This window comes from Haliaeetus leucocephalus, unplaced genomic scaffold (assembly GCF_000737465.1).
Source record: "Haliaeetus leucocephalus isolate CR32 unplaced genomic scaffold, Haliaeetus_leucocephalus-4.0 Scaffold657, whole genome shotgun sequence".
In the NCBI taxonomy this organism is placed as follows: Eukaryota; Metazoa; Chordata; class Aves; order Accipitriformes; family Accipitridae; genus Haliaeetus; species Haliaeetus leucocephalus.
In genome coordinates this window covers 2047171-2074253 of record NW_010973093.1, presented here as the reverse complement: position 1 = coordinate 2074253, position 27083 = coordinate 2047171, and the positions used below count along the sequence as shown (strand labels likewise).

The 27083-nt window shown below is 38.9% G+C and overlaps 1 protein-coding gene across 4 annotated transcripts in view; it reads left to right on the top strand.

Annotated features, from left to right (window-relative positions):
• TNRC6C (trinucleotide repeat containing 6C) overlaps window positions 1-27083 on the top strand; it is a 90382-nt gene that overhangs the window by 15015 nt on the left and 48284 nt on the right. For all 4 annotated transcript variants that reach the window (XM_010579406.1, XM_010579407.1, XM_010579405.1 and 1 more), the window contains one exon: window positions 15252-15578. Coding sequence is in view for 3 of the 4 variants with exons in the window: in XM_010579407.1 (XP_010577709.1) it covers window positions 15252-15578 (327 nt within the window). In the remaining variant the exon portion in view is untranslated. The remainder of the gene's footprint in view (window positions 1-15251; window positions 15579-27083) is intronic.

Sequence of the window (27083 nt, the reverse complement as noted above, 5' to 3'; positions counted from 1 at the left end):
GCTGGGGAGGAGGGGAAGCTGGTCCATGCTGATCTCTTTGTTGGCACTACTTCAGTTATTTGTGCTGATTTAAAATGATAGCTCAGATATCTCTATGCTATCTTTAGGACTGTAGTATAAACATACTCTTAAGCCTTCTTTTGAGATAGAATGTGAACTGGAAGGGTTATGCCAAAATTACAGAGGCCTTTTACTCGTTGCTAACAAAATTGTTACTATTTTAGTATTGCACATAAAATATTCATTTGGTACCATAAATGTACATGACAGTAGAGCCAAGGCTTTGTGTTTACATGGGGCTCTAGTCAATTTGACATGTATGCCTAGTCCCATGATTTCAGCAGCACAGCCAGTGTCAGTAAAAATTATACTTAATATCTGACTAGCCGACTTGCAATCTGCAAGCAGTCGACACGGTGCTTTCATAAAAATGTCTAAAAGGAGTTAAATAACAATGCAACCTGCTCCCCCTGCATCCACCTCCAAAAACATAGATAAAATAATTGGAGAAGCTGTATTTCTGGTTTCCAGAACAAAAATGTGTGCATATGTATAGTGAATCTGATGTGTCCAGGCTATGTTACACCCAGTGTGTATTTGATACAGATTGTAATGTATGCATGTTTCATAGGCCTAAGGCATCCCTGGCGTATTGATCTTAGGCTGCCTGCATACCCAGTAGGTATGATGTGTCCTGGACACATTGATCTCACTATCCCCATGTAAAGATACTGATCCATAAATACACCCTGGCAATTTCCAGACATTCCAGAAAAATAGCCAGAGTCCTCACCTTCTTTCTAGCTCCAATTTCAAAGTGGAAAAAGACAGAGGTTGTACCTGACATAGCATGAATGCTTAGTATTTCCAGTTGTCCTGGGTGGGCTGCTAGCACTGACTGGGACACCCTGAAACTCCAGGAACATCTACCTTGCATGCACAGACGATGGGTGCAGCACATACGTTCTAGGTGTGATATAACCTGAGCGCTACTTACCGCAGCTGAACAGATTTCTGTAGAAGCAATCCAAGATAGAAATGATGGATATATGAGGTGTCTCTTTACAGTGCTCAACCACATATGTATTTGAAACTGGAAGCATTTACACTATGATTCACCCTCTTCTCTTCAAGCCCCAACTGAAGAGGTGCCTTCAGCGTCTCTTCAAACCTCAGCAGCCATATGGGCTGAGCTGGGTCCTCCGGACTCTGAACAGATTCTGCTTCAAAAGGGCTGATTCTAACAGCAGTTGTTTGACACATAGGCATTAATTAATCACTTACTAAGGCACAGGTTTGTTTATGATGGAATTTTTGCCTCTGCTTACTTAAATATAAAAACCACCCATTAATCTGTAGGATGGTGATCCACTAGATTGCCCTGCTTTCCGTCTGTACATGCATCACTGTTTAAGGTGCGAATGAAATTTTAGGCTCTTGTGTACAGTAAACTGGTCAACACTGAGATTATTCTAATTCTCAGTTACTTATGAACATACTAATTACTGTGAATTTTCATATTTATCTGTTTGTGAGAATGGTTTAACAATGATTGAATTTCTACTGTAAAGACTATTTACTGTTCGGTCTGTGCTTGGAAGTGGCCTGTTGAATGAAGAAAAAAGAATATTGCCAGAGTGATGACTTAGTACCATTTGTAAATTTGTTTTTTAAAAAATTCTTTTGAATATGAAAACTGCGTGTAAAACATTGTCTAATAAGATTAAATTCATACAGTCAGCTTAAAATTAAAGGATTCAATTCCTGGTTCTGCCCAGACTTCTTATGTGACTGTATGAAGTGATTTGATCTGTTATTGTATTCTTGGATTTTCCCACCAGTACCTGTGGTAGTGATAGTGTTAGCATTGTGTAATTTCACTCCAAGCTGTTTCCTGTCTTTTCTGACTCTTTTACTGTCTAGTTACTGATGGGGTTGCATTGCCTTGAGCAACACTTAGGAAGGGTTTGGAGGGTGAGAGCAGAGGTGAAGGAGGGAGCATGTGCCTGTGACTTGTTCTTGATAACATGAAATGGTATAATCCTTTACTGTGTTACTGAATTGTTGAGACTGTGTGTTTGTGAGACTCATATCCTGTTGATGGGCTAGAACTTAATGTGTGTTTGCCTAGTGGGTCTTTTTAAAATTAATTGGTGGAGTTTAGATGTTTCTAAATAGTCTGGGAGGGAATAAAAGATGTGAATTCTGTAGCTGTGAAGAGGGCTGAACTTGCTTTATAGGAAAGTTGTCTTATATCACAAACCTGAAAAAACTGCAAATGTTTCTAAACGCCAGCTGAGCAATCCCTCTCTTCATTCAGAGCTGCCCTCTCAGTTCATTGTAGAGTAGTACTTTCTTGCGCAAGCTGATTCATCTCAGCAATGACTCTTACCTCCCTTCTGTCCTTTTTAGGCAGGTCTTAATGCTCTTGTTTCTTAATGTTATTAACATGAGTGCTTAAAAACTTCTAATAGCTTCATTATTTTCCTTTCTTACTAGGCAAGTTGGCTTTCTAATGTCAGTGTATTGTCCTGCTCTGGAGGTGGGAATTGAGTTTACAGGAGTCTGAATTCAGAGTTAACTGTATGATGACATGTTAAATGAAATATGCCTGTGCTCAAACATCAGAGGCTTCAGGACAAATGTAGTCTAGAGACCAGCTTCTAGCAAGATATATTTATTTATTTATCTGTCGCTGCTTTACAGTGGGTGCATATGTGGACAAGTGTGTGTGTAGAGATATGTACTTGATTAATACTGGTATTTCAGTTACATGAATTCATAAATGTGTCTTCACATTGCCTGTAAATTGGAGAACTATCGCTTGAAAGGAAACAGACGAATTGTTAGGTCTTGAAAGTTACCATCTGTTATCAGTTCATGTCCTGAAGAAATGTAGCTATGACAATTTAGCTGTTCCATTACCCAGAATCTTGATTCATAGCTTGGACTTTTAAGTTTGAGGCTTTATGTATATGGTCCCATTTCTATTCATCAATTAGGCCATGGTAAACCCGTGTGTGTGCACTCAGAGCCTTCAATAAACATGAGACAGTTTGGCTTGCAGTGAAAGAGCATCATATTTGCTTTGGATTATCAATCTATTGTTGATGACAACCTATCAACCTAATTAGCTGTACCATTTTTAATGGCACAACTAATTAATTGTGAATTTAAAATTAAAATTATAATCAGTGCTAACATGGAGGAAAGCAGTGAGGAAAATATTAAAGCTGTTATAAGTATTCTTCACAAGACTGCTGCATGTGAAACGAACCTGAGTAATGTAGAATGGGGTTGAAGAAAACTTTTAAAAATACATGTTGAATCACACAAAACAGGTTTTGTATCTTTCAAAAGAAGTATTTGGCACCCTCTCTGCTGACAGATCTGAAAAAAAAAATGACGTATATGCTGTTCCAGAAAGGGAAGCAAAATGTAGTATCTGAGCTCTGAAGTATGCAAGGATCTATGTTTTTATTAGAAGCTTCTCCTGTTCTTAAGAGAAAAGTTAAATTTGTGATTATAGAGTTATATCAATAGAGTTGGGCTAGGACTGTTAGCTGCACGGAAGTTCTGCAGCAGGGTGGGCTGTGATGGGCTTACAAAGAGAATGCAGACCCATTCGTGGTGGAGGGGTAAAATGTCATTTGGTCTTGATACAATTTCAAGTTAATGTTAATCAAGAACAAAATGGAGAGGGTCTGGACAAGTGGGGCTGATGAAGAAAGACCACATCTTAAACTTATTTAAAAAACCAGCAGAAGCTGGAGAGAGTCCTGTGACTATCAATGTGAGAGAAAAATAATTTCTTTGTCATGGCTAAGGAAGTGGGAGAGCTGAATAAGATGGATTTGGAGCCCCATTTTACATGTAGGATTGTAGAAAATAATGCTGGAAAGTTCTTGAGAAGTCATCTATTCCGTCCTCTTGCCCTGAGACAAGATCACCAAATCTGTATCATGTTTGCAGATAATCCTGAATCGTTCTTATTGTTAGAAATATAAATCTTAATCTCCCTGGCTGCTATTTAAATGCAGCAAGTCTTGTCTTACTGTGGGATGGAGCAAATTATTTCCTCCTCTTCCTTTGTATTTTTCTTTCTCTTTCTTGCCTTTCTTTCTTTTTTCTTTCTTTCTCTTTCTTTCTTTTTTCTTTCTTTCTCTTTCTTTCTTTTTTCTTTCTTTCTCTTTCTTTTTTTTTCTTTCTTTCTCTTTCTTTCTTTTTTCTTTCTTTCTCTTTCTTTCTTTCTTTCTCTTTTTTCCTCTGTTTGTTTCCTTCTTTCTGTTTCCTTCTTTCTGTTTCCTTCTTTCTGGTTTGTTTTGTTTGTTTGGGGGTTTTTTTGTTTGATTGTTTGGTTTTTTTCTTTGTGCACCCAGCATCTTCCAGACAACTACTTTTTTGCCTGCTGTCTGCTGTGGTAGTTCATGTTTCCAGATTCCCATTTCCTTTGTACTCTTTCCAGCTCTTTCTTGAAGAGAGATGGTCAGCCGTGGGTACAGGCAGTGCTTTAGTGAAGGCTTTAAGATGCCAGACTGAAGTAGAAGGGTTACTTTGAGCCTCATAGTTGCTTATTTATTCCATTAGAACACTTGTCTTCTTACAGTAGCCTGATCTTTTTACTTCTCTTTGGTTTGTGATCTGCTAAAACCTTGCATCTTTTTCTGCAGAACTGCTATGGGGTAAGTTGTTTGCTGTTCTGCATTTAATTCTTCATGCCTAATAACATGACTTCCTTATTGAGTTGCCGTTGCTTTTTTCATACCATGTCTCCAGTTTATCATTGCTGCGTTCTGATCCTATCACACAGCAATCTGATCACCTCCATCTTTTTTCTCCTTAGCTTGGTGTCATTTGCAGATTTAATAAGGATATTCTCTAGTCCATCATCCAGTTGTTAACAAAAATATTGAACAGCATAGGCTCGGATCAAGTCCCTGCGGAATCTATTCTGAAACATGCTTCTGTTTTGACAGCAAACCATTGATTCTTCCGGAGAATATTTCAACCAATTTTACATTTAGCTCACATTTCCCCAATTTGCTTATGACAATATCAAGTAAGAATTTCATGTCAGAAACCATTACGAAGTTAAGATGTATAGAGGGAGCTTTGGATGGTGGGACACAGGTGGAAAATGTGAGAAAACAGGTAGAATTTGTTTGAACTGCAGCAGATGACTGGGTCTGAGTGGAGGGAGAAACAAATGAGTATCAGGGTAGAAGTTAGGGTCAGCTGGATTTGTGGATATATGTTTCTCTATTTCAGACCTTCGCATAAAGCCAACAGTTAAGAAGGTAACACCTGTAATTAAATGAATTGGGAAGAAAAACAGAAGATGATGAGAAAAAGATTGTAGGAGATAACAAGGGACAGATTTAAGGAAGACATGGCTCTCTCAAACATTTCTGGTAAAGCAGGTGTATTGAGACACCAAGCTCTAGCCAAGGAAATACCATTAGAAACCTCAGAAGCTCTTACAGCTCAGTTTACAGAGACAGAGGTTAGGCTGAGAGGTGCTGTGGAGAGGGGCAGAGTTACAAAGACAAGTGGGGGCAATGGTGGGTTTATTAAGACAAGCTTGAAACATGCAGATGCTGTCAGGAGGACCCTAGGATGCGGAGATAAGAGAAAAAGAAGAGTAAGAGTAAAGAGTGTGAGTGTGGGTAGGGTAGTATGTGGAAAGAATGTGGAATTACCTGAGAAGGCACAAGGACTAATAGAAAGCAGGTCCCAAACTTTTGTGCTAGTGATTCAGACAGGTTTTGTTTGCATGGCCTCCTAATGCATGCAGAAAGATAGGAGGCCCTTACATTATAGGGTTATTATATGGTTTTCCGTAAGTAACTGAGGCGCTATCTGTTTAAAATGTATTAAGTCAAATATTTAAATTCCTCCTTTATTCCATGATTTATGAAGCTATAGTTTGGTTTTCCTGTTAATTTTCCCCAAAAGATTTCGACTCTTTTCTTCATTGATACAGAATTTGTCAATATTAATTTAGCAAAAATAGTGCGGACTCATAGTTTTAGAGACACTTTGTATAAAACTGTGGAAAAATGCTCTAGTAAATAAATTTTCTCAGTATGTTTTTGACCTAGTTTCCTAAGGAAATGAGGCTTGTGAGGGTGCGTTGTATTCCTGTCTCGGTCTCCCCATTTAGCTTTAGAAATACCTGGCTGATCCTGACCAAATTTGGTTGGAGGTCCACAGAGGTTCCTTGAGATGTGCAGCTGGGTGCAGGACAGTGTCTTAGTGCCATTACTTACCTTTCCCACCTATGTGCTCAGGTCTTAAGGAAACTCTTCAATGTGAATTCAATGGTTATCTATTCTGGTTAGTCTGCCAGCTGGCCAGTCGACCAGTTGGGAGCTTTGAACAAGCCACAGGACTGTTAACACCAATGTCTGTTTAAGAAAAGACTGTTTAGTACTTAAAAAAATTTGAAATGCAACCAAATGGAATACACTTTCCAGCTTGCTTTAATATTTATATGGTTCTAGCAGATCCAGGAATGAAGATTAAAATAAAACCTTTAATTTCTAATATGGAAGTCTCACTCTTGGGAAGATGATTTGCAACTGGGTTGTCACTGTGGGCCCTATAAATTATTATGATTTCCTCATAAAATACTGGTTTCCCACAGATGGTTGTAAAATCTTCCTGGATGACATATTTTCAAAGAAGGTCTCCCAGCATCAAAATTAGGAATTAATTTTTGACTGAACTGCAGTCCACTGAATAGGTAACAAATAAATTTCAGTATTTAATATCTATCAATTTATGGTGGGTAGTTACCTGCTAACTTCGTGCAACGATCATATGTCTGAATATAGTTTTAGAATAAATTATGCTTATATCTTGATGAAGCCTGTGAAATGTGTTCAGATGAGCAAGTCAGACTGGGAGCTGCAGAGTGGGGTTTGAATTCATTCTAGCATAGATACCTTCTCACACAAAACCAGAACCATGAACATATGGGTAAACATGACTTTAAAACTACTCCAAACCAAACAGGATAGCCCTCACTTGTGTAGGTATTTCCTGAATAAAATGTCTGTCTTACGCAGAATCAATTTTCAAAAACTGTTCTTTCTCCTGTTGTTGTAAAAAGACTTTCCGAATGTAATGTGGGTATAAGCTGGTGCTGTTCTAGATGGGTAGATATGTATTCAGAGCTTTGATTTCTTTTTCTTTTCTGGAGTTGGAAGCTCTGGCTGTTCTAATTAATTATGCAGTGTATAACAGTGCATTAAAACAGTTTTAATCAGTTGCAGTTTAGGTAATGTATAAGCAATAGAAATTATTAAGAACTGAGGCTGGTTTCTGGAGCATGATGCTGAGGCTGGCTATATGACCACACCATGTACCATCACTCCTCCTAAAGCAGAGAGGAGACTGGAGCAGGGATGAGGGATTAGATAGTCTATCTTTTTGAGGAACTTCCTTGGTTATCTCCTACCACTAAAATACACAAAATTGAGTTGTTGAAGATGGTCGAGAAATACTAAAAATTGATTTAGAGGTTTCCCATGAACTTTGCAGCTTCCTGTTAATTCCTATTCTGACTTCAAATTTCCTGGCAAAAAAATTCAAGTTCTGTGTAAAAGGTCTGAGTTGGTCTCACTGGTAGAAGTGAGAGAAGTCTGTAGAGACTGTTGGGAAAAGTAGGTTATGATGAGAGGTTTTAGAAGTGGGATGCTGACAGACTAAGGAAGGAGGCAGGAAACTTTGCAAAAGTCAAGAGGAGGAAGTGGAGAGGAAACGTCTGGAAGAGGAAGCAGGAGAAGATGCACTGTGGTCAGTTAGGAGGTCAAACGGGGGAAATAAAGTAAAACCAGGAAAAAGACTTTTATTTATTCTGAGTATTAGATGAATGATATATTCAGGAATTAGTACAAAATCGAAGCATTTTTTAAAAATAAATGGTGTTAAAGTTCTAAGGCCATAATAACGGATATGTTTTTACTTTTAACCCTGAATGTGGGCTTTGATGTCAAACTGCAGCTTCTGGTTACATTTTTAAAGCCATTATGAGTACTATTGAAAAGTAACTTTTGGATTTTCTTGGCTTTAGACTGTAACTTTTCTGCAGTTTCTTTCAGGAGAAGTCTGTGTGCTCAGGGGAAGGGAAGATCCAGACAGAAAATTACCGCTTTTGTATAAAAACATTAGGAAGTAGGTTTTTATGCAATAGTTTACTGAAATACCTTTACTTTTGCCAGTAGATGTCACTGTGGATAAAAAATACCACTGCTTAGTAGACAAAGGAGGTAATTTGCTAAAAGAAAATTCATCCTTTGAAAGTAGATTGGGGGGGGCAACATTTTTTTCCTAAGGAAAGACTTTTTTAAGCATATAAAAATGGATTTCTTACTAATCAGGACATCTATTTTTGCCCACTACAATCCTGTATTTTTTGCTTATCTTCGCCTGACTTGGGTAAGTTCATGGCTTTCTGTCTGACTTCATAGGGGATGTCTGTGTATGAGCGTGCTCCAGTTCAGCTTTATTTTGAAAGCATTTAGTGTTTGGAGGTTGCCTTAATAAGCACCAGTTGTCGCTACAGTGTGTGTGTGCGCGGGGAATTGGACATGGAGGAAGTGGCTTCATTAAGGTTGATTTGGAGGGGGGAGCAAGATGAGAAATAAAATTGCCCATATGATTGGCTGGGAGAATAGCTCTGAATTATGGGATCCATCTGTTTCCTGTAATGAATTCATAAACCCATCAAACAATGACCTGAACGAATTGCTGAAGGAAAAAAAATAATACACTGGCATGATATGTTTAACGCAGTGAGGCATTGGCATTGTATAATCAAAAATTCTTCTCACATCCAGCACTTTGTAATGGAGCTGCTGTGTTTAATAGAAGCTGTAAATAAATCCTGTCACAGTAGCAGCCAAGAATGCATTTCTGGGTTTAACTGTTTCTCTTCTGGAATGCCTGCTCCTTCAAGGCTTTAGAAATGCAAGTTTTATAGAGCTGGAGTGGGGGATTCTGAAATATAGAGAAATGTTAATGAGGTGAATGAAAGGAAAAAGCTGCCATAAATCAGTATTATGTGGCTTAACCAGTTTCTTTCATTTATGCATGTTCTTTCCTTATGTCATAGAAATGTACTTAAAAGCTATTGTTGTAATTGAAATCTGTTAGACTGATCCTATTCATTATATTAATAAAATCCACCTACAATTGCTCATAACACTTTTTTATGCAGTTGGGATTCCCGAGATTGTAATCATCAAAAAGCATATGGGGTAATTATTGGATTTGTTTGGGTAAAATTGGATTAAGAAGTTTAGATACCTTTAAGTACTGATAATTGTTACAAGAAAGCTCATTGTTTAGTATATGTACAGTTCTTAGAATGTAGAATAAGCAGATACCCATCACAAACATCTCAAGAGCAAGCAATCTCAAGGCTTTTATTTTACACCTTTAATTGTGTTTTTGCAAGAGGCTTTCTACTTAAATGTTTTTGCTTTAGCTCTTTAATCATGTGCTAGTTGTGAAAATCACTTTGTATTAAAACCTTTCTCCCATACATTTTAAATAACATTTTTATCATTAAAGCAAATTTAGCCATAAAGGCTACATTTTAATTCCTGGATTTGAGACAGCTGCCCACATAACATTAGCTGTGGCAGTGTATTACTTTCAGGTGAAAGGGTAGACAGGCTGCTCCTTCAGGGACTGGCAAGGTCTCTCTATAGATTGGCAGGTTGGCCCTTGGGGCTGATTAAATGTATAGCGCACAGAGCATCAGTGTTCTAGGCAGCCCCTGCTGACCACAGGCACTGCCATGCTGTATGCAAAAGGTTGCTGTCTGGTTTGCTTTTAGCCTGCAGTTTGCTAAAATATTATGTCTTTGTACATTGTATGTTCTGCAAAGCATAGCCATCATCTCAAAATATACACGTTGTAGGAAGGGGAATGTCTAAATGGTGTATAAAGATGCTCTTAAAGCAAGTATCGTATGACAATTAATAATTAGGAAATCTAATGTAGACACTTTGAACGGTAGGTGTTTCTCACAGTGCGTATCAAATGAAAATTGCTGCTTAAACATTGCTGAAGATGACTTTAAATAGGTGTTGAGTTTTTTTGAAGAATACAGTCGTATTGTCGTTGTAACATACATTCTCCAAATATTATTGCTGTATTTGAAGGCTAAATTCTAGCCTGATAAGAAGCTGGAATTTGGGAATCAAGCCCATTCCTATGATGTTTCTCACTTTTTGCTTTATTTCCTGTCAGTGGTGCTATTAAATAGTTATTTTCCAGCTACCATGATTGTATACACAGTGTCCTTGCAAGAGCTTCCATTTAACTTGTCTTAAAAGAGATTTTCATATACAAAAAAACTCCACATTGCTATGTTGATTAGAGAAAAAACAGTATTATTAATATGCAGAAATATTTTTATTCTAAAGTACAATGGGTTTGATATTTTGATCTTCTTTGTTCTTTTTTTCCTCATCTATGATTCAGATATTTAGACGGAAACATAGTTTCTAACACTGTAATTGGGTTTCTCAGGCCACACCTTTGTGATGAAGCTGCTTTGTTAATTCACACTAAAGCAAAAATTATGTACTCTATGACCTTAGGTCATATATATATATAAAAAATACATATATGTATGTATGCACGCATACGCATATTTGGAAGTACCAGATGTGTGTGTGTCTATATATATAAGAATAAAATGAGAACATAATGCTTTCTAAAAAGCAGCCTAGCCTGCCTTGCTCTCTGAAAGACATTTCCAATGAATTAGTATTCCTTAAGAAAGTCTCAGGGCCAGACAAATACCGACTCTGTTGGCATTGTGCCAGTTAATGGTTTTAATTCTCTTGTATACTTATTTAACTCCATGGAAAAATAATTTCTTAGTTTAAAGAACAAGCAAATCAAAGAAGGCTGTAGTTTCTTGCTTTGCCATGCGGTTGTCCTGTCCAGTCTTTTTTACTAGCTGATCGTCAGGACCTTGGAGTACTTCAGAGTTTGATGGCCAGAGCTGAGCTGGCTGGGTGAGAGACTTTGGGTGGCGATGTGGGGGAGCAGTCCTCATCCCCACCCGGCTGCCCCCTCCTGCCTGTCCCCTTTTCCTCCTCTTCCCTGGTGTTCCCTCTGATCTGCCTGCACAAGGGTTTGTGTGGCTAGTCCTGTTATCTGAGTTGGAGAAACTTCCCAGCTGAAATGGTTTATTATTTTTGGTGGATCAGACTATGTCTGGAGTGCTCTTTCTGAATCTTGTGGTTGCGAGCAAATCACATCTAGCTTCATCCTTTGAAATTTCAATGATTGTAAATGCTTACATCTTTGTAATAATAATAGTAGTAGTAGTAGTTAAAAATGTTTACATTTCTGTAATAGTAGCAGCAGTAGCCGTAGTAATAATACCCCAAGATCTCTAATTTTCTCATTTCTGCTCCCCATCTCCCAAACAAAATGGAAATACACACTTTTGCTCAAAAACATAAAAAGTGATACTGTTTTAATTGTCTTTTCAATTTGTCAAAGCAAGCAGAACTAAGGAGTTGGCTTTTGATACAATTTCGAGTTTGGATACGAGGCACTTCGATATGCACATACACAAGTCTAAGGTGGTGTAGCCTTCCCAAACCCAGGGTGACGGGTGGTGAGAGCCTGAGCCTGTGTTTTCTGTGCAGCAGGTTGGTACCTGCCGGACAGGCGGTGGTGGTCACCTGCAGAAGCTGTGTGTGCCCTCCCGTGGCAGGCTGTCCAGAGAGAGCTGGAGAGATTCATCTCTGGAGGGACTGCTGTTCAGTGAGAGGATCAGCTTAATTCATAGGTTATACTACTTTCTATTTTTTTTAAAGGGCAGGTGGAATGTTAAAGTCAACAGGACTTAAGAAAAGACCCATTAAAACTAAGTAATATTTTCAGTCATGTGGGCGATAGATTTATTTATATTGTGGAAACAAAATAATTCTCAGATACATGTTGAATATGCAAATTTGATACTTGAAATTAATTATTCTGCACTTTGTGACATTTTTAGTCTACTTTTTTAATTGTCAGAGTTAGGATAAACTGTTCATTTCCAAAGCTGGTGGTATATTTTGAAAAGGCAAAGAAGGTGTTATTCTCGGCTCTTCAGACGTTATTGGTACTTTTAAATTTTTTTTATATTCAAAGTTCCTTTTTTGTTACAGAAATAAGCACAGGTGAAATTGTTTAGGCTTCCAAAATAAAAGTCTTGGAGAGGCAAAGTGCTGATGGTTGCTGTCAAACTTGCCATATTTTTGCTTGTGCAAGTGCCTGCTTGCTTTGAAACTACCCTCGACACTACCTTGATGCCTGTTCACTGCTTCTGCTGTGGAAGATGATCAGTTTTCAGGTGTGTCAAAGCCTGCAGAGAGGCTGAGTACTGGTTTTACACCATATATATAACAAGGTGAGATCCAGTTTTGCCCTTGTTGGACATGCTTGTGATGAGCTGGAGGAGTACTCAGTTCTGTGCATCTAGGAAGCCCAAAGGGTTCCTTCTGGGTGGCCGAGCAGCTCTGTAGACACTGCCAAGTGAGCAGAACAAACTGGTGCAGTTCCCGCCAGGCGCTGCCATCCCCGGCCGGTGCTGTGCCACTCTGCTCCTGGTACCCCCACCCCAACTCGCTCCTGGCTGTTCCCGAAGGGACCCGGCACCGCTGACCTCTCCATGCCAAGCTGTGCGGGCAAATTCCGCTACAGACCAGGGTGGGTCTGGCCTGCTTATTTCAGGCAAGGTTAGAGTGGGACATATCAAATGTATGCCTGGAGTGCAAACGTAAAAGACTGGGGTGTCCTGAAATGCTTAATAAAAAGGTTTAGGAAAGACCACGAGAAAACAAAAGCTTTGTGTGAGTGCTGAATAAGCTGGTGGATTGGGTCTTTAAACTTGTTTTTTTGGGAGATCATTAGAAGCCTGAAAATTTATGCTTTCATGGCTACAGGCAGTGTGATATTTAATATTAGCAATCTCACATCCCAAACTGAAAAACTGCTGAACTAAAAAGGCAGTGGGTGCTCTAGATGGGTGCAGTAGCTTACTATGCAGTTTAAATGAGCACTCTATTCAATACTAAATTGTCACATCTCCTCTCTCTTCTCCTCCCTCCTGTTCTAGACCATGCAGAAGATTTGTTACAGTAAGGAATAAAAGGTTCAAATACTGTAACAGGCAATGCGTTTTGCCTAAGCAGAGAATAACCAGAATTTATCCTTACTTTTAAAACTTAATGCCGTTTTAGTTCCAGTAGTGTTTATAGGACATTGTATTTTGTCCTGGTAGTAAGGAAGAGGCTAAAACTATGGAAAAGAAGCAGTTGAGATGCTATTTAGTATGTTTTAAAGGTTTTAGACTTGAAAGATTCAAGAAAAGCTTGTGTTACTCTTGTGAAGAAATACTGATGTACAAATAACTGTAAAAATTTATTTCTCTGCAATGTAAACAGTCACAAATTTATGTCTTCAGCCTATCCTACAGACTGGTCAATACATTTATTAAATCAGAGAGAAAATAAGATGTTGAGGTGTTCTTTCTGTCCTAGCGTGAACTGGTTGGCCAGTTTGGTACCTGTGGTGGATGTGCTCTGCATATACTAGGGAATTAGTATCTCTCCGTGAAAGACAAAACCTTTTGTATCATTAAAAGTAGTGCTAACGTTGATTAAAATAATCTTCATGCTTTACACGTTGGAATCCATTTTGCAGCTGAAGTTGAGTGCTTCTTACTACAGATGAGAAAGAGTTTTCCTTTAGTCACTTGTGAGACGTGGAAAAAGAATGGTATGGGCTTGTTTGTCCTTGTGCCCATTCACTCGTGTTCTTGCAAATGTGTAGCTTAGTGTAAAACTGAAATGTGATTTACTTTCTTCAGTTACTCCATTTCAGAGTCAGTTCAGAAATGAGAAGTGCTCTGCAGAGAAACATTGCTATGTAACTTTGCAAACCACAGCAATGGTTCTTGTACTCTTCAGTGGGATACAAAAACTTGGTGTTTTTATAAGACACTGAATTAAAAAAAAAAATCCCCCCAAAATAGACTTGTAATGGCAAAAGAGTTGTGTGTCATCCACTGTTTCCAATGAAAGGAACTAATTACGATCAGAGTTTTAATCATAATTTTGAAAACATAAGCCCCATATTTTTGAAGTCCTTAAAAATAATTTATTGAATAAATTGCGTGCAAGCATAACTTTTTTTTTTGTTTAAATTCCCAATACATAGAACATATTTGTGCCTCAATGGAGGCACAAAGCATTTGCACATGTGTCTACAGATTGGGTAAAGCAGGAGTAACATAAATTAATCTTTACTTGAAAACTTTTCACTCTAATATACACACTTTCAGTTGAATTAATTCTCTGAAATGCAAATTTCACGGCATGCTAGTTACTCTGTGCCACTATTTCTTATTTAATGTTTTTTCTGCACATTATTTGAGCATAACAAAAATTATTTCTAGCCATCCTTTTATTTATTGGGCTTTTATTTACTGTTTTAGGCTAAGTGTTCTTAAACATCTTGTTTTGAGAACAATCCAAGATGTCTTAGAAATGCTGGAAGTGAAAACATCTAAGAAGTTTTTTCACTTGCTCTGTTGTAGAGTTGATAGCAAATCAGTGTTTTTCTTCTTAAGTCTTGTACTATCCTAAATCCTATTTAGTATAAACACCCAGATACATACATAGACATATACATTTGTGAGCCATTTGAGTATTGATGTGAACTTGGTTGTGTATATACAAACTGTTCAGTCTTCAGCCGATATGCTCTCTCCTCTTCTCACGCAGTGGGTACCAGATATTTATAGTAACGAACTTCTCTGTTGTGTGCTGCTGACTGACGATGCAGCCTGGGAAGCGGGAAGTGTGCGAGATAAGGCCGGGGGGTTGTACAGTTAAAAACAGACATGTAGGCTCTCACAAAGAGTTGGGTGTGAAGCCTTTATCAGCTGTATTCTGGTACATAAATTTTACAGCTATATAAACCCAGGTTTTTTAGATGTAGATTTCAGAAATGTTATATAACAATTTAGGAGGCTACATACATAGTAGACCAGCCCTGAGTTCTGGTCGTAACACTTTTTTATTTAGAATGTATTTTACGTATTTTATAGTCCATGTTTTGCCAGCTGTTGTTTGGGAGACTGGAAAACATTATCCATTTGCTCAGTTACAGGAAAAAACCCCCACAACTTTCTGATACTAAAGCAGATTTTTTTTTTTTCAATGTAGTGCCAGAACCTATTAAGACCAGTTTAAGCCAGCCCCAACCTGCCGGTACCGGTACCAGTACTTCCACCAGCACTATTACCAACAGCAGCAATGGCAAGCGTGCGTCTGCTAATGGGCAGCAGCCAGCTGCGTCCCGTTACCTGCCTCGTGAGGTGCCTCCACGCTTCCGCCAGCAAGAACAGAAGCAGCTCCTAAAGCGGGGTCAGCCACTGCCTACTGGGACTCTGACTGGCACCAGCCCAGCACAAGGTACTGGACAAGCAGGGGCAAGTCCTCCTCCACAGCAAGGAGCAGGTGGACAGCATCATCCCAGTAAGACCCAAACAGGTAAGAATCGAAACCCAGTGAGATACTGACTCTTTTTTTTTTTTATGTAGTTATGCCCCCCACTGTTAGCAGAGATGCTGCGAGAATGTAAGGAATGTTAAGAATTGTCTTAAAATAACAGGATTTTAAGTGAAGTGTATGCTGTTGCTCTTTTTCTTACAGAATATATGATGTCATTTCTATAATCCAGTTCTAAAAGGTTTTCTTACTTAGATGCTCAGACCTGTGGGGTCTTTTTCTAGTTCTTTTTCTGTTTCTTTGGTAGTTAGAATGGATATGATCTTCAGGAAATGCAAATATTTCTTCAGTGATCATTCTCACAGAAGCATTGTTAATTTGGGTATTTCCAAGTTTTTTACTATCATTTTGGCAATTTTAAAGAGAGTTTTGCATATAATTACATGTAAATAAAAAATAGGAAGTTTGCTTATGTTGTGTTGTGACACTTTTATGCCTCTATTTGCTTATGCTCTCAATTGTTATTTTCACATTAGGAAAATAATACTTTGGGAAAAGTAGTTGAGTATCTTAGTCCTTTCTACCACTTCATTCCATCCTTTGCAGATAGACACACTGACCTTCCTTTGGCTATTGGAAATAGCATATTGAGGAATAAGTCTCTTGGCTACCTTTTTTTCCTGAAGCTGCTAATGAGAAAACAAGAAGCAGCTCTCTTATTTGCCCTTCTGTGCTAGAGATTGTGTAATTTCTACAGTGGAGATGAGCTTAGTCGGTAATTGGTATATATCACCTTTTTCATCCCCGCTATATATGAATGTCATGTTAGGCAAAGCAGGGAGTGTTCTAAGATACAGTTATCTATGGCTTAGAAAAAGTTATCTGGACTAAGTCACAAGGGCCTTTCTGATATCTTGAATATTAGTAATTTCTGTATGATCGCAAGTGTTGCTCATTATCACTCATTAACGCTGTCAAACATTACAAAATTTGGATCTGAACTGCCTGCAGTTTTCCCTTTGGGCATTAGTGAATCTTTCACTAGTTTTGCTGTATTTGCTGCTGAACTGAACGCCAGCAGAGGAAGTTATTTGGTGTTGTCCTTACAAGTTTTAGTTAGATATGAAAATCATCCCTCTCAGAAATTATAGCTTTTACGGTTATCGAGATGCATTTGAAAATACTATTCAGCTACTCTGCAGAAACACAAATCTGAAAACGCAAAATAAAACAATTGTTTATTTACTTAAAATGTTGGGGGTTTCTAGGGCGGGAAGAGGTTCTGCTTCTGTATTCTTGACTATTTGGCTTTAGTGACATGGAAAGTAGTAAGTTCCCACCAGTTAGAGCAGCATTCTCATCATCTTTGCAAATCACAGTTCAGCAGGGGTGGTGGCTGACATTTATGGCTTCTCTTTGATTTGGAGATGTTTGTTAACTGTCAGACTAATGTTCTGGTTTTTATATATATATATATATATATATATAAAATATACATACATATATATATGTCAAGCGGCTCAGTATTAGACTTCTCCCAAGCATCATTATAGATGTATCTGAAACATCTTTGATGTTTCAGAAACATACTGTAAATCATGAAACAAACTCCACCATAAATTGTAACATAATCCATAAAATAATTTAGCTTGTACTAGCTGTCTGACTGTGATCTTGCCAGGTGCATTTGTACCTTGAGGTTTTAGACTTCTTTTCCTGGTTCCTATTTTAACTTGCTGTATAAAATAAGCACTTGTTTCTGCAGTTTGTCAGCCTGGCAAGTATCAGCAGAGGTTTTACCCTGTTGAATTAGTTTGCTTTTTTATTCTTTTGCTACATTTCTGTTACTGTTGGAAAAATTCAGAATACAGTAAAAGCTAGGACAAATGAGAGGAAGAGTGCAGCAGCTTTTCAGCTTTATATTATATGCCATATTGCACAAAAGTTAACCCATATCAAACTCTTAGCAACAGTATTACTTGAAAGCAATTAGTGCACAGAGTCAAAATTGTCAGGTGGTTGTTTACTATGTAAAGTCAAAACAAAAACTTTCAAAGGCACGAGGAAAATCCGTGCACAGTTCTTGGAGCAGGGAAAAGAATCTTAGACAAGCTAAATCCTTGGCTGCTTTTTTGTCTGCTGACAGCAAGAGGTTTTGTTTTGAGACTTAAGTGGTTGCATCTTCCTTGTAGAAAGAAATTGCTGAATACTAGAGCTCATGTAGTTCTCTTTCCAGCAGGTGGAGCATCAGTTCATTTACTAACTACAAACAGTTACAGAAGGAAAAAAAAAAAAATCTGTCTAGCTCACTTTATAATGACAACAGTTGTGTGCCTGGCTGCTTTGTGAGGCTGAGAGAGGAGTATAGCATATCTCACTCCTGAGGGACCTTTGCAGCCTGAAGTATGTATACTGACAGTCTTCCTTGGTCTCTCATCCTGGCTTCGTCTTCACATTGACAAGTATAAAGACCAAAGAAGTAAGAAGAGTATCCAGGGAAGGCCAAAACCTTTTCATCTCAAGTGTTATGATTTGAGTAACTACTAGCTTTAGAAAAAATGTGGGGATTCTATATCCTGAAAACCTTCAGCACTTAAGTTAAAAATTTTCCATGAAATGTAATTCAAACTGGGTCATATTTTTGTGAATATGAAAATAAAGAATTTTAAACATGAGGATTCTGACTAAGCAATACAACATCAGAAGGAAACTCCTTGCCTTCCTCCACATATCAGTAGGAACTGTATTCCTTTAAATGTCTGTCTCTGGTTCCCTGAGTAATTCACTGTTGTGGTTTAACCCCAGCTGGCAACTAAGCACCACGCAGCTGCTCACTCACCTTCCTCACAGTGGGATGGGGCAGAGAATCAGAAGAGTAGAAGTGAGAAAACTCGTGGGTTGAGATGAAGACAGTTTTATAGGTAAAGCAAAAGCCACACACGCAAGCAAAGCAAAACAAGGAATTCATTCACTGCTTCCCATGGGCAGGCAGGTGGTCAGCCATCTCCAGCAAAGCAGGGCTCCAGCACGTGTAACCGTTACTTGGGAAGATGAACGCCATCACTACGAATGTCTCCCCTTCCTCCTCCTTCCCCCAGCTTTCTATGCTGAGCATGACGTCATATGGTCTGGAATATCCCCTAGTCAGTCAGGGTCAGCTGTCCCAGCTGTGTCCCCTCCCAGCTCCTTGTGCACCCCCAGCCTGCTCGCTGGTGGGGTGCGGTGAGAGGCACTAAAGGCCTTGGCTCTCTGTAAGCACCGCTCAGCAATAGCGAAAACATCCCTGCGTCATCAACGCTGTTTCCAGCACAAATCCAAAACATAGCCCCATACCAGCTACTCTGAAGAAAATTAACTCTATCCCAGGCAAAACCAGCACATTCATTTACTAAAGAGTCTTTGCAAATAAAACTTATCTAGGGAAGTGAAGGGAAGGAACAAAATAATCGGAGTTGGCCAGAAGAGAATCAGTGTAGGTACCTGATCCATGTCTAAACAGGAGTTTTGTCTGTTTGAACAGCACCTGCATCGTAGAAGAGTGATCACTTAATGAATATTATTAGATGTCTTCAAAGTCTAGAGACAGTCAATAATGCATCAGTGCTTAGGGCTTTCTCGCTCTCTGGTAACCTGATTGCCTAACCAGAGCTTATTAGACCCATGCTGGATTCTGCCCAAGCAAGTCTCCATATGTGGCTTCTTTATACTTATGATGAACAATAGTAACTTCCCTTTTGATGGATGACCTGGTACTAATCAAAGAGCCAGGATCGTTGTAAGCTAGCATCTTGTATCCAGAAGATGCTTAATGTAAATTCGTGCCTGTAGCTTTTCTTTTTATGGGGTCATATTCCTTCATAGTTAACTTGAAATTATGCAACCACGTTCCTTCCAGGCCCTATTTATAACTACCTGGATACAAGGAAGGCTGTTAGAGAGGCATTGGCAACCTCTTCACTGTAATAATCACATTATTTTATCTCTTTATTCTCTTATCAGCAGTCTCTGTTATCTACTGCCTTGGCCTATCCAAAACACTTATCAGAACTCTAACTGCAATGTCATGAATTAAAAAGGGTGTTCTGCCAATGTAAGGCAAGTTGGAATTAATGACCACTAATATATTCTTTGTCAGGTTTATCATCTGGAAATATCAGTGAAGTGGATGAGAGTAGTGATTTTTTGTTTTCTCTTTTAAGATAATCTCTAAAACATTAACTAGACAAACTGTTAAGAGACAAAATTAAAACATTTCAAACTGCATAGAATATTTTAGAAATCATATCCCTTGAAAACAGTCTTTTATTTATTGTTAACTATTATGAAACTATCTTCTGTAGTACTTTAGAGCGTTTTCTGTAGAATAGTTACTTGTCTGGAACTTTTACCTTGAGCTGCAAAGTTTGTTCTTGACATGCCCCTTCTGTAATCCTTTTTAGGATTACACTGAAGGAAAGCTGTATTTGTAATCTATGGGCAGTATTCTATTATCTAGTCTAGTTCGTTATTTTTACTTAAAGATGGAGCTTTTCATCTCTTCCCTACCCACTTTGTCAACTAACTCCAATAAATGTGGTGAATAGTTAACTTCCCTCATTAAGGTGTGAGGCATTAATGGAATGGTCCTTTTGCCATATGATCTAAAAGAATTAAGGTAATTTCTGGAAGCTACCATGGGAGATTAAAAATAACAATATCCTTCTTTGTTTCTTTACAAATTATGAAGTTTGTATAGGAGTCTCCAGGCAACCACTGTGTGTTTGATGATTATAAGAACAAAGATCAAAAGAAGTAATCAGTTTTTCTTGAAGATGCCTTTCACTTTTCTGCAATTCAGCAATGTGAAAGCAACATCCATCAACTCAAAAGAAATGTACCATGTCCTGCAGGAGTCATGATGAAACTTCTGCACTTCTTTTGTATTGGCAAGTAGAGTATTTTGTGGAACGGATGAGTAACATATGTTTCCGAAGTCTAAAAAGAAATGAAAGCAAGTAATTTGTGCAGTAGTCAAAATGAGAAAACACCCAAGCATTGTGGAAACTGAAGAGTTACGCTTTTAATTTGTTCTATCTGCTGTTTTCTGGGAAGTGAGAATTTGACAGCAGTTACAGAGATTTATTTTCCTGCTGTGGGCTGATGCCAGATTCTGTGCTGAACTTTCTTCTTCTTTTTCTATGAAGCTGGAAGTTTTATTTCATGTTTCAAGATTTCCTTAGTGGCAGTTTACATATTCATGCTTGTGGTGTGGCATGTGCATGTTGAAGTAAGTGTTGTGGGCAGTTGGAAGTTGCTGAGTGCCGTTGTGTGGCAGGTTAACTCTTCTTATAAATCCGTTTGTATTAACTTTGTTTTTGATAATTTTTTTAGGAAGCAAGATAAAAAAACCCCTGCTTATTGTTAAAATCATGTCTGTCAGTACTTGTTTCAAACATCCAATCCTTTAACTGTGGGTTACTTTACAGTTCCTTCTAATAGGGGAATTGTATATGGTTGTGAAGTCATATTTGGAGAAAAGTTTTAGGGAGAGAGAATACCTCTTCTAAAACCAGTCAGTATAGTTGGAAAACACAGATAAGCTTTGACGTACAGTTGTTTCACCAGATCTAGCAAAGTAGTAGTGACCTTCATGCCAAACGCATGTTTGAGCAAGTGACCAGTTTAGCTTATTGTGTTTTGTGATGACTGCAGGTAAGGCATGTATATGCAAAAGTAGTTGTGAAGCATACAGTCTCATTTCAAAAGTTTGAAATAAGATTTAGCTTGGCTTCCTGGAGGCATGGCAAACAGGGTGATTTTTGACAAATAAAGCACATGTGAAAACTGCCTTTATGGAAATGATTTGCTGAACTTTATCTCTTTGGGCCCATTGTCTGTAATTCCATTAGCAGAATATCTTTGTTGGCAAAACATTACTGTGTTTTTGCTTTTAGTTGGAAAGTTACAGAATTAAAACCAGAAACTTTAGAAATTGATTTTTTCTGGATCTTCTGTAAGCAGTGGTTTTCATATGTCATAGTTAAAACACTAAATGCTATGAAGTAGAAATTGGAGATTAGATAGTATATTTATTCATCTTGTTTGCACACTTTCTATGTATATCATTTCACACTTTATATAGCAAATACACTTTTTTTAAAGTGTGCTACATAATACCTGGAAGATGTGCTTTGTTGTATCATGGCTGTTGATCTTGAATGAAGGAACAAGCATGGTGATGTTTCTTTGTAAACACAAGAATTGGCTATTTATACTGCTTCTGTGAGAGGTAACTATATAGCAAACACATAATGTTTATCTGCAAGGAAACTCCTAACAGCTTTCAATTTTTGCATCACTTGATTAGGTGTTCACTGTACAGCTCGTCACTATACACAATGTTTCTGCAATGTGGCTATGTAAAAGTTTTCCTACTAGTGGGATCAAATTTGATGTTATGCCATTTGTTTTTTTAAAAAAAAAAAAAAGGAAATTACCAGAATTTATTTTTATTACTCTTTTGTCAACAGTCTGATCGAATTAGCATTGTAAAGGGATGTTCAGGTACCACCAGAGGTTGCATGAGTGGTGATTATGTTTCTTTCTTCTCATTTTGTTCCTCAGGGCTTTATTTAGCATTTGGTAGTGCTTGTTGTCTGGTACATGTCCCTGGAAATCAGGCAGTGTTACCAAAGGTCACTAGTGACAGGTATATGTTTAGACAAAAGGAAGTTAAAAAAACATCATACAAGGACAAAAATGTAGCAGTTAAGATGGAGATGGGATCTAGCCAGTAGGTACTATCTGGATGTACTCCTGAGTGATGAACGTTTTCTGAAATGCAGTAATAGGAAAGTCTGTGGGAAGTGAGTGTCAGCTAGTAAAGGGTTTTGTCTCCCATGTAAATTTTCAAAAAACCCATATAATGCTTTTAATATAGATAGAGAAGTAGCAAGCTCTGTGTAGCACAAATACGGGCATTATGAATGAAAAATGATGGTAAAAACTCATCAGTAAACTAATCTTTGGAATGAATTTTTCTGTATTGTGTATGTTATCTGACATCAGGCAGCAGAGCGTGAAAAATAAATATGCTGCTTCAAATCTATTTGACAGTGATTAGAATTTTTCACCAGGAGAAGGAAAAATAGAAATCTGTAAAAGGATAAATGACTGAGATGCCTTTATAGTTTTGTTGTCCTCACTTTCAAAGGGTGGGGCTGTGCAAAAGCATGACTCCTCAAAGGCCACTGCTTTTGCTTTAGAATCAGTAGACCTGCATCCTGCCTCCAGGTTCACTGTCGATGGCTCTGCTCTGGTGATAGCCAGATATATGAACTGCGCAGGTGTCTGGGGGGAAAAAAGGCCAGGAGATAAAGAGTCTGGCAAGTTGTTAAAATGTGCAGATGGCAATTTTCTGACAAAGCATGTGAAAAGACCGAGTAGCAGGACCTGTCTCTGATGGTGGAGAAGTAAAGGTAGAAAGCAACTAACTATGGTCAAAGTGACCAGGAAATAAGAGTTTGGTCCTTAGGAAGAGCAGAAAGGGCGTAACATCATGTGAAAATATTGGAAAGCTGAATTTGTACAGCTCAGGAAACAGGGATGGTACTACAAGAAATAAATAAAAAACAAAGAAGTTTGTAGCTGTTAGGGAAAAAAAACCCACAAAGAACAAACAGATAATACTTTCATAAGTCCATTAGTAGTAAAAGGAAGACCAGTGGAACTGGTCTGATGTTCAACAGGGAGAACCATTGATAGATGGCATCAGGAATACTTTAAATGCCTTTTCCGTTCATCTGTAAACTAATGATTGACTTAGAACTAAGAGTAAGAGTGAGTTAGAGTACTTAAGGAGATAAAATGCTTCCAGTTATCTGGAAGTGATGAAATTCATAGTAGACTACATTGAAGATGGGTTGGAGCAATCTGGCGTGACGGCATTCTTTCAGAGTGTGAGAAATAGAAAACAGAAAATAAAACACCTGATGTTAAAAGGCGAGAAAGGAGAAACTGAGGAATTACAGATCAGTCAGTAATCTGCTAGAATGATACTAGAAAAAATAACCAAAGCAGCTGTTTCTGTGCATTTAGAACTTTTCAGGAGAGAAGTACAGAGCCAATGTGGGTTTGTAGAGAGCAGGTCGTGCCGAAGGAGAGTAATTCCCTGTCAGCAGTGCAACAGGCACTGCAAAATGAGAGGGAAAATCATGTCCTAGAAGTCATCTTGCTATAGCCTTTGACAGTGCTTCAGAAGACTTTCTCGTGATGGATGTGTGGTGGTGTAAATAAGTGGGAAGTATAAGATTAAACTATGTTAAAAAGAGTCATAGCTGCTCAGGAAGCTGTAGACAGGGAGCAGCTATCAGTCCTTACTGGCAAAATGAGAACGTTTTGAGTGAGAGTACAAATTTGTCCTCTGATGTTTGCATCAGTCTTTTGTCTATAAGCAACAGCCTTCATTAAATTTTTGAATGATACCAAACTGGAGAAGAGTGCAAGGCAACTGGAAGACAAAATTACAATATGGAATAGTGGTGACAAAACCGTGTAATTGAATAAGAAATAAAGAAAAGGGATAGGTTATTTATTTTGGCCAGAGCAGCTCTGTACACAAATACAGTTACGTGAGTATCGCGCTGCAAAAATGGATCTGGAGTTGGTCACGGGGTAAACCAGATTAATGGTGTCACACTGTTGAAAAGATGACAGACATACGAACGGATATAAACAGTATGGCTTCCCATGAGGCACTTCTGATAAGGCCTCTGAATATTGAGTCCCGTTTGGGGCACTGTGCCTTCAGAAGGAAGTGACCAGCTGGAAGAAGCGCAGAAGAATGCAACAGTAGAGATCTTGAAAACAAGCCTTGCAAAGAGTGAAGGAGTTGGAGCTGCGGAGTTGAAGGAAGACTAGAATTAGAAATGCAGAAATACCTAAATGACTGCTGCAAGGAAGAAAATGATGTGTTCTATATGCCTGTGATGGATCAGACATGAAATAATGGGCTTAAATTTCAACACGGAAGATTAAGGTTAGACATTAGGAAAAACGTGCCCGTATGAAAGCTATCTTAAGAAGTGAGAGAGAGCAGTTGATAATGTGCAGTCTCTGTTGCTGGAGGGCTTCCTTGGTGGGTTGGGTAAATGTCACTTAGTGCGTATCAGGAATAGTTGCTTAGATTGGGTGAGTGGTCTGCATAACCTCTCAAATCCCCTTTTTTAGTCTTCAGGTAACTCTACGGATTTCAAATTTATCAGACACATGCCCTGTTGAGGCTGCCACAAGACAGGGCACGCGGAAGGGAACAGACGCTCTGTGCCAGCACGGGCTGGAGTGGAAGCTGTACTTTATTGTGCCCCAAACTTTGATGTGGGCTCTGACTTTTCCTTGGGGTTCTGCATTTCCTTCCTATGGACCCTGGTCTGGTAAACACAGTCCCTTTGATTTGGTGCCCTTTGTAAGCACCTGCATCTGTAAGCTGAAGTTGATTACAGGAAGTTTATGTTATTAATAAGAAGAATACAAGGAACATGGGAATGTATCTTATGTTCTCTTCCAGTTTTGACATATCATTTTAACTAATGAAAATTTCAATCATGTATAGCTGGTATTAAAGGAATATAATAATCCATAACAATATTTTGACTTTAAAGTTATGGCAAAATTGACTCTCAAGCTTAGTTTCTAATTGCATTTGAAATAGTTTTCTGAATGGAAATAAAACCAAAGTGATTTGATTCTCATTCATCTGTTGTTTTTAAAATGAGGTTAAACCCATCCAGTATTCAGAGACTATTGCAAAGAAACAGAGAATAAATGTCTTCAGAAGGAAACCAACTATTTTCAGGAGTACTTCAGTGGAACAGTTCTTGAGCCAAGAATAGCAGCAGCGATTGTGCTTTGGTAGTGAAGTGGCAGCAATTCTGAGAATGCAGCCAAACCTTTAAAGAGACATCAGTTGTGTGCGATCCAGTGCAAAAGGGCGAAACTGCTCAAACGAACACCTGACAAGAATTGAAACAGCAAATTTAAAACGTGCTCCATTTACTGTGTAATTAATATGTATTTGGGGCAGATAGGAGGGAGGAGGAAGAGCAAAGAAGTGAGAAGGAGAAATAATTGTAAAGGAGTGTATGAGACACACTGGAAGTTTGTGTGTAAATTATCCTTTGGGATTTGTACATAGGCATTGATAAAAGTCCTCTAGGTGCGTTGTCAGAATTTGTGATGATATTTAGGTCCTGGAAACGATAAGCTGCCCCCTGCCTCTGCCCACGCTCTGTTCACGTCTCAAAGAGGAGCAGTGCTCTCCAGCCTGTGGTTGTTAAAAGACGGGCGGGCGGGCAGGCGGTCCCCCCTTCTGCAGGAGGCAGAAAGCGCCCCGATCCGTGCCGCTGCATTGTCTACGGCAGTTGTTCCCTGCCTTTATAAACAGCAGCGCCTTTGATTAATACGCTCGCGCGTTTGCCACTTAGATCTTTCTGAGATAGAGGCAGGGAAGTCATTAAGGGCTTGGCAGCGTGCCAGCACACGTCTGGGGTTTGGTGCGGCTCTCCCTTGCCAAGCGGTGGGAGCTGCTGTTGGGGCTGGGGGGGGGGGGGGAGATGCCAGGCAGGAGCTGCCGTGGGTCCTTGGGGCAGGGGGGGAGGACGGCGGGCAGGAGGCAGGAGCTGCTGCCCGTGCAGGCGGTCGGCAGCGCCCGCGTCTTCTCTTGGCTGACTTTCAAAAGCGGGAGAAAAGCAGCTAGGGTGCTAATTGTAGCTGGGTCCTGAAGTGAAAATGTTTTGTGACAGTTGAAAGAATTTAAAGAGGAAGGAAGATCGGTTTAGTGTCAGCTGCAATTAGATAATCAAAGCTTAAAAATCCCACTCTGTTGATACCTTCACCTAGAGTTAAGGAGCGGAGCGAGGGGAAGGGGGAGGAGGGCTGTGCGTGGAAAGGGCATTTCCATAGCCAGTGCAACCGAGGCCCGACCGAGCTTGCAGGTTGTCTGGGCGCACGCTTGCACAGAGAGATTTTCTTGGCAGCTCTACAGGATGAGGCTCACACTGTACACAGCCGACATATTGAAGCCGAGAGCCCTGGAGAACGTAGATGCAGGAGTAGAAACAGCTCTGCACACAATGTAGCGTCTCCTAGGATGGTTGGGCGGCTCCTTTCTTCAGGTATTTTATTACCCATCAGCCCTTTTTAGAGCCAAAAAAAAAAAAAGAGAAGGTAACCCTAACCCTGAGAAAATAGCATCTGCTTCTGCTAAATCAATTTATTACATAACATTTCAGAGAGAGAGCAGCAGCTCAGCGTCCTAAGCTTTTGGCTGCATTTCAGGTTTGATAAAATGGCGTCTTCGCAGTGAGCTGCTTGCTAAAGATATGTTGCACTGAGCAGAAAAATGCAATTATTTGGTGTTTTCTACTGCTGCTTTTGTTTTGGAGAGGTAGCATTTAGTGGAATCGCTACTAATAATGAAAAATGTTGTTTATTTTTGCTTGTTTTCTTAATGCATTTAAAAGCTTTCAGCATCAGAGAAAAGGAGCTACATTTTAATGTCGTAGTGCAGAA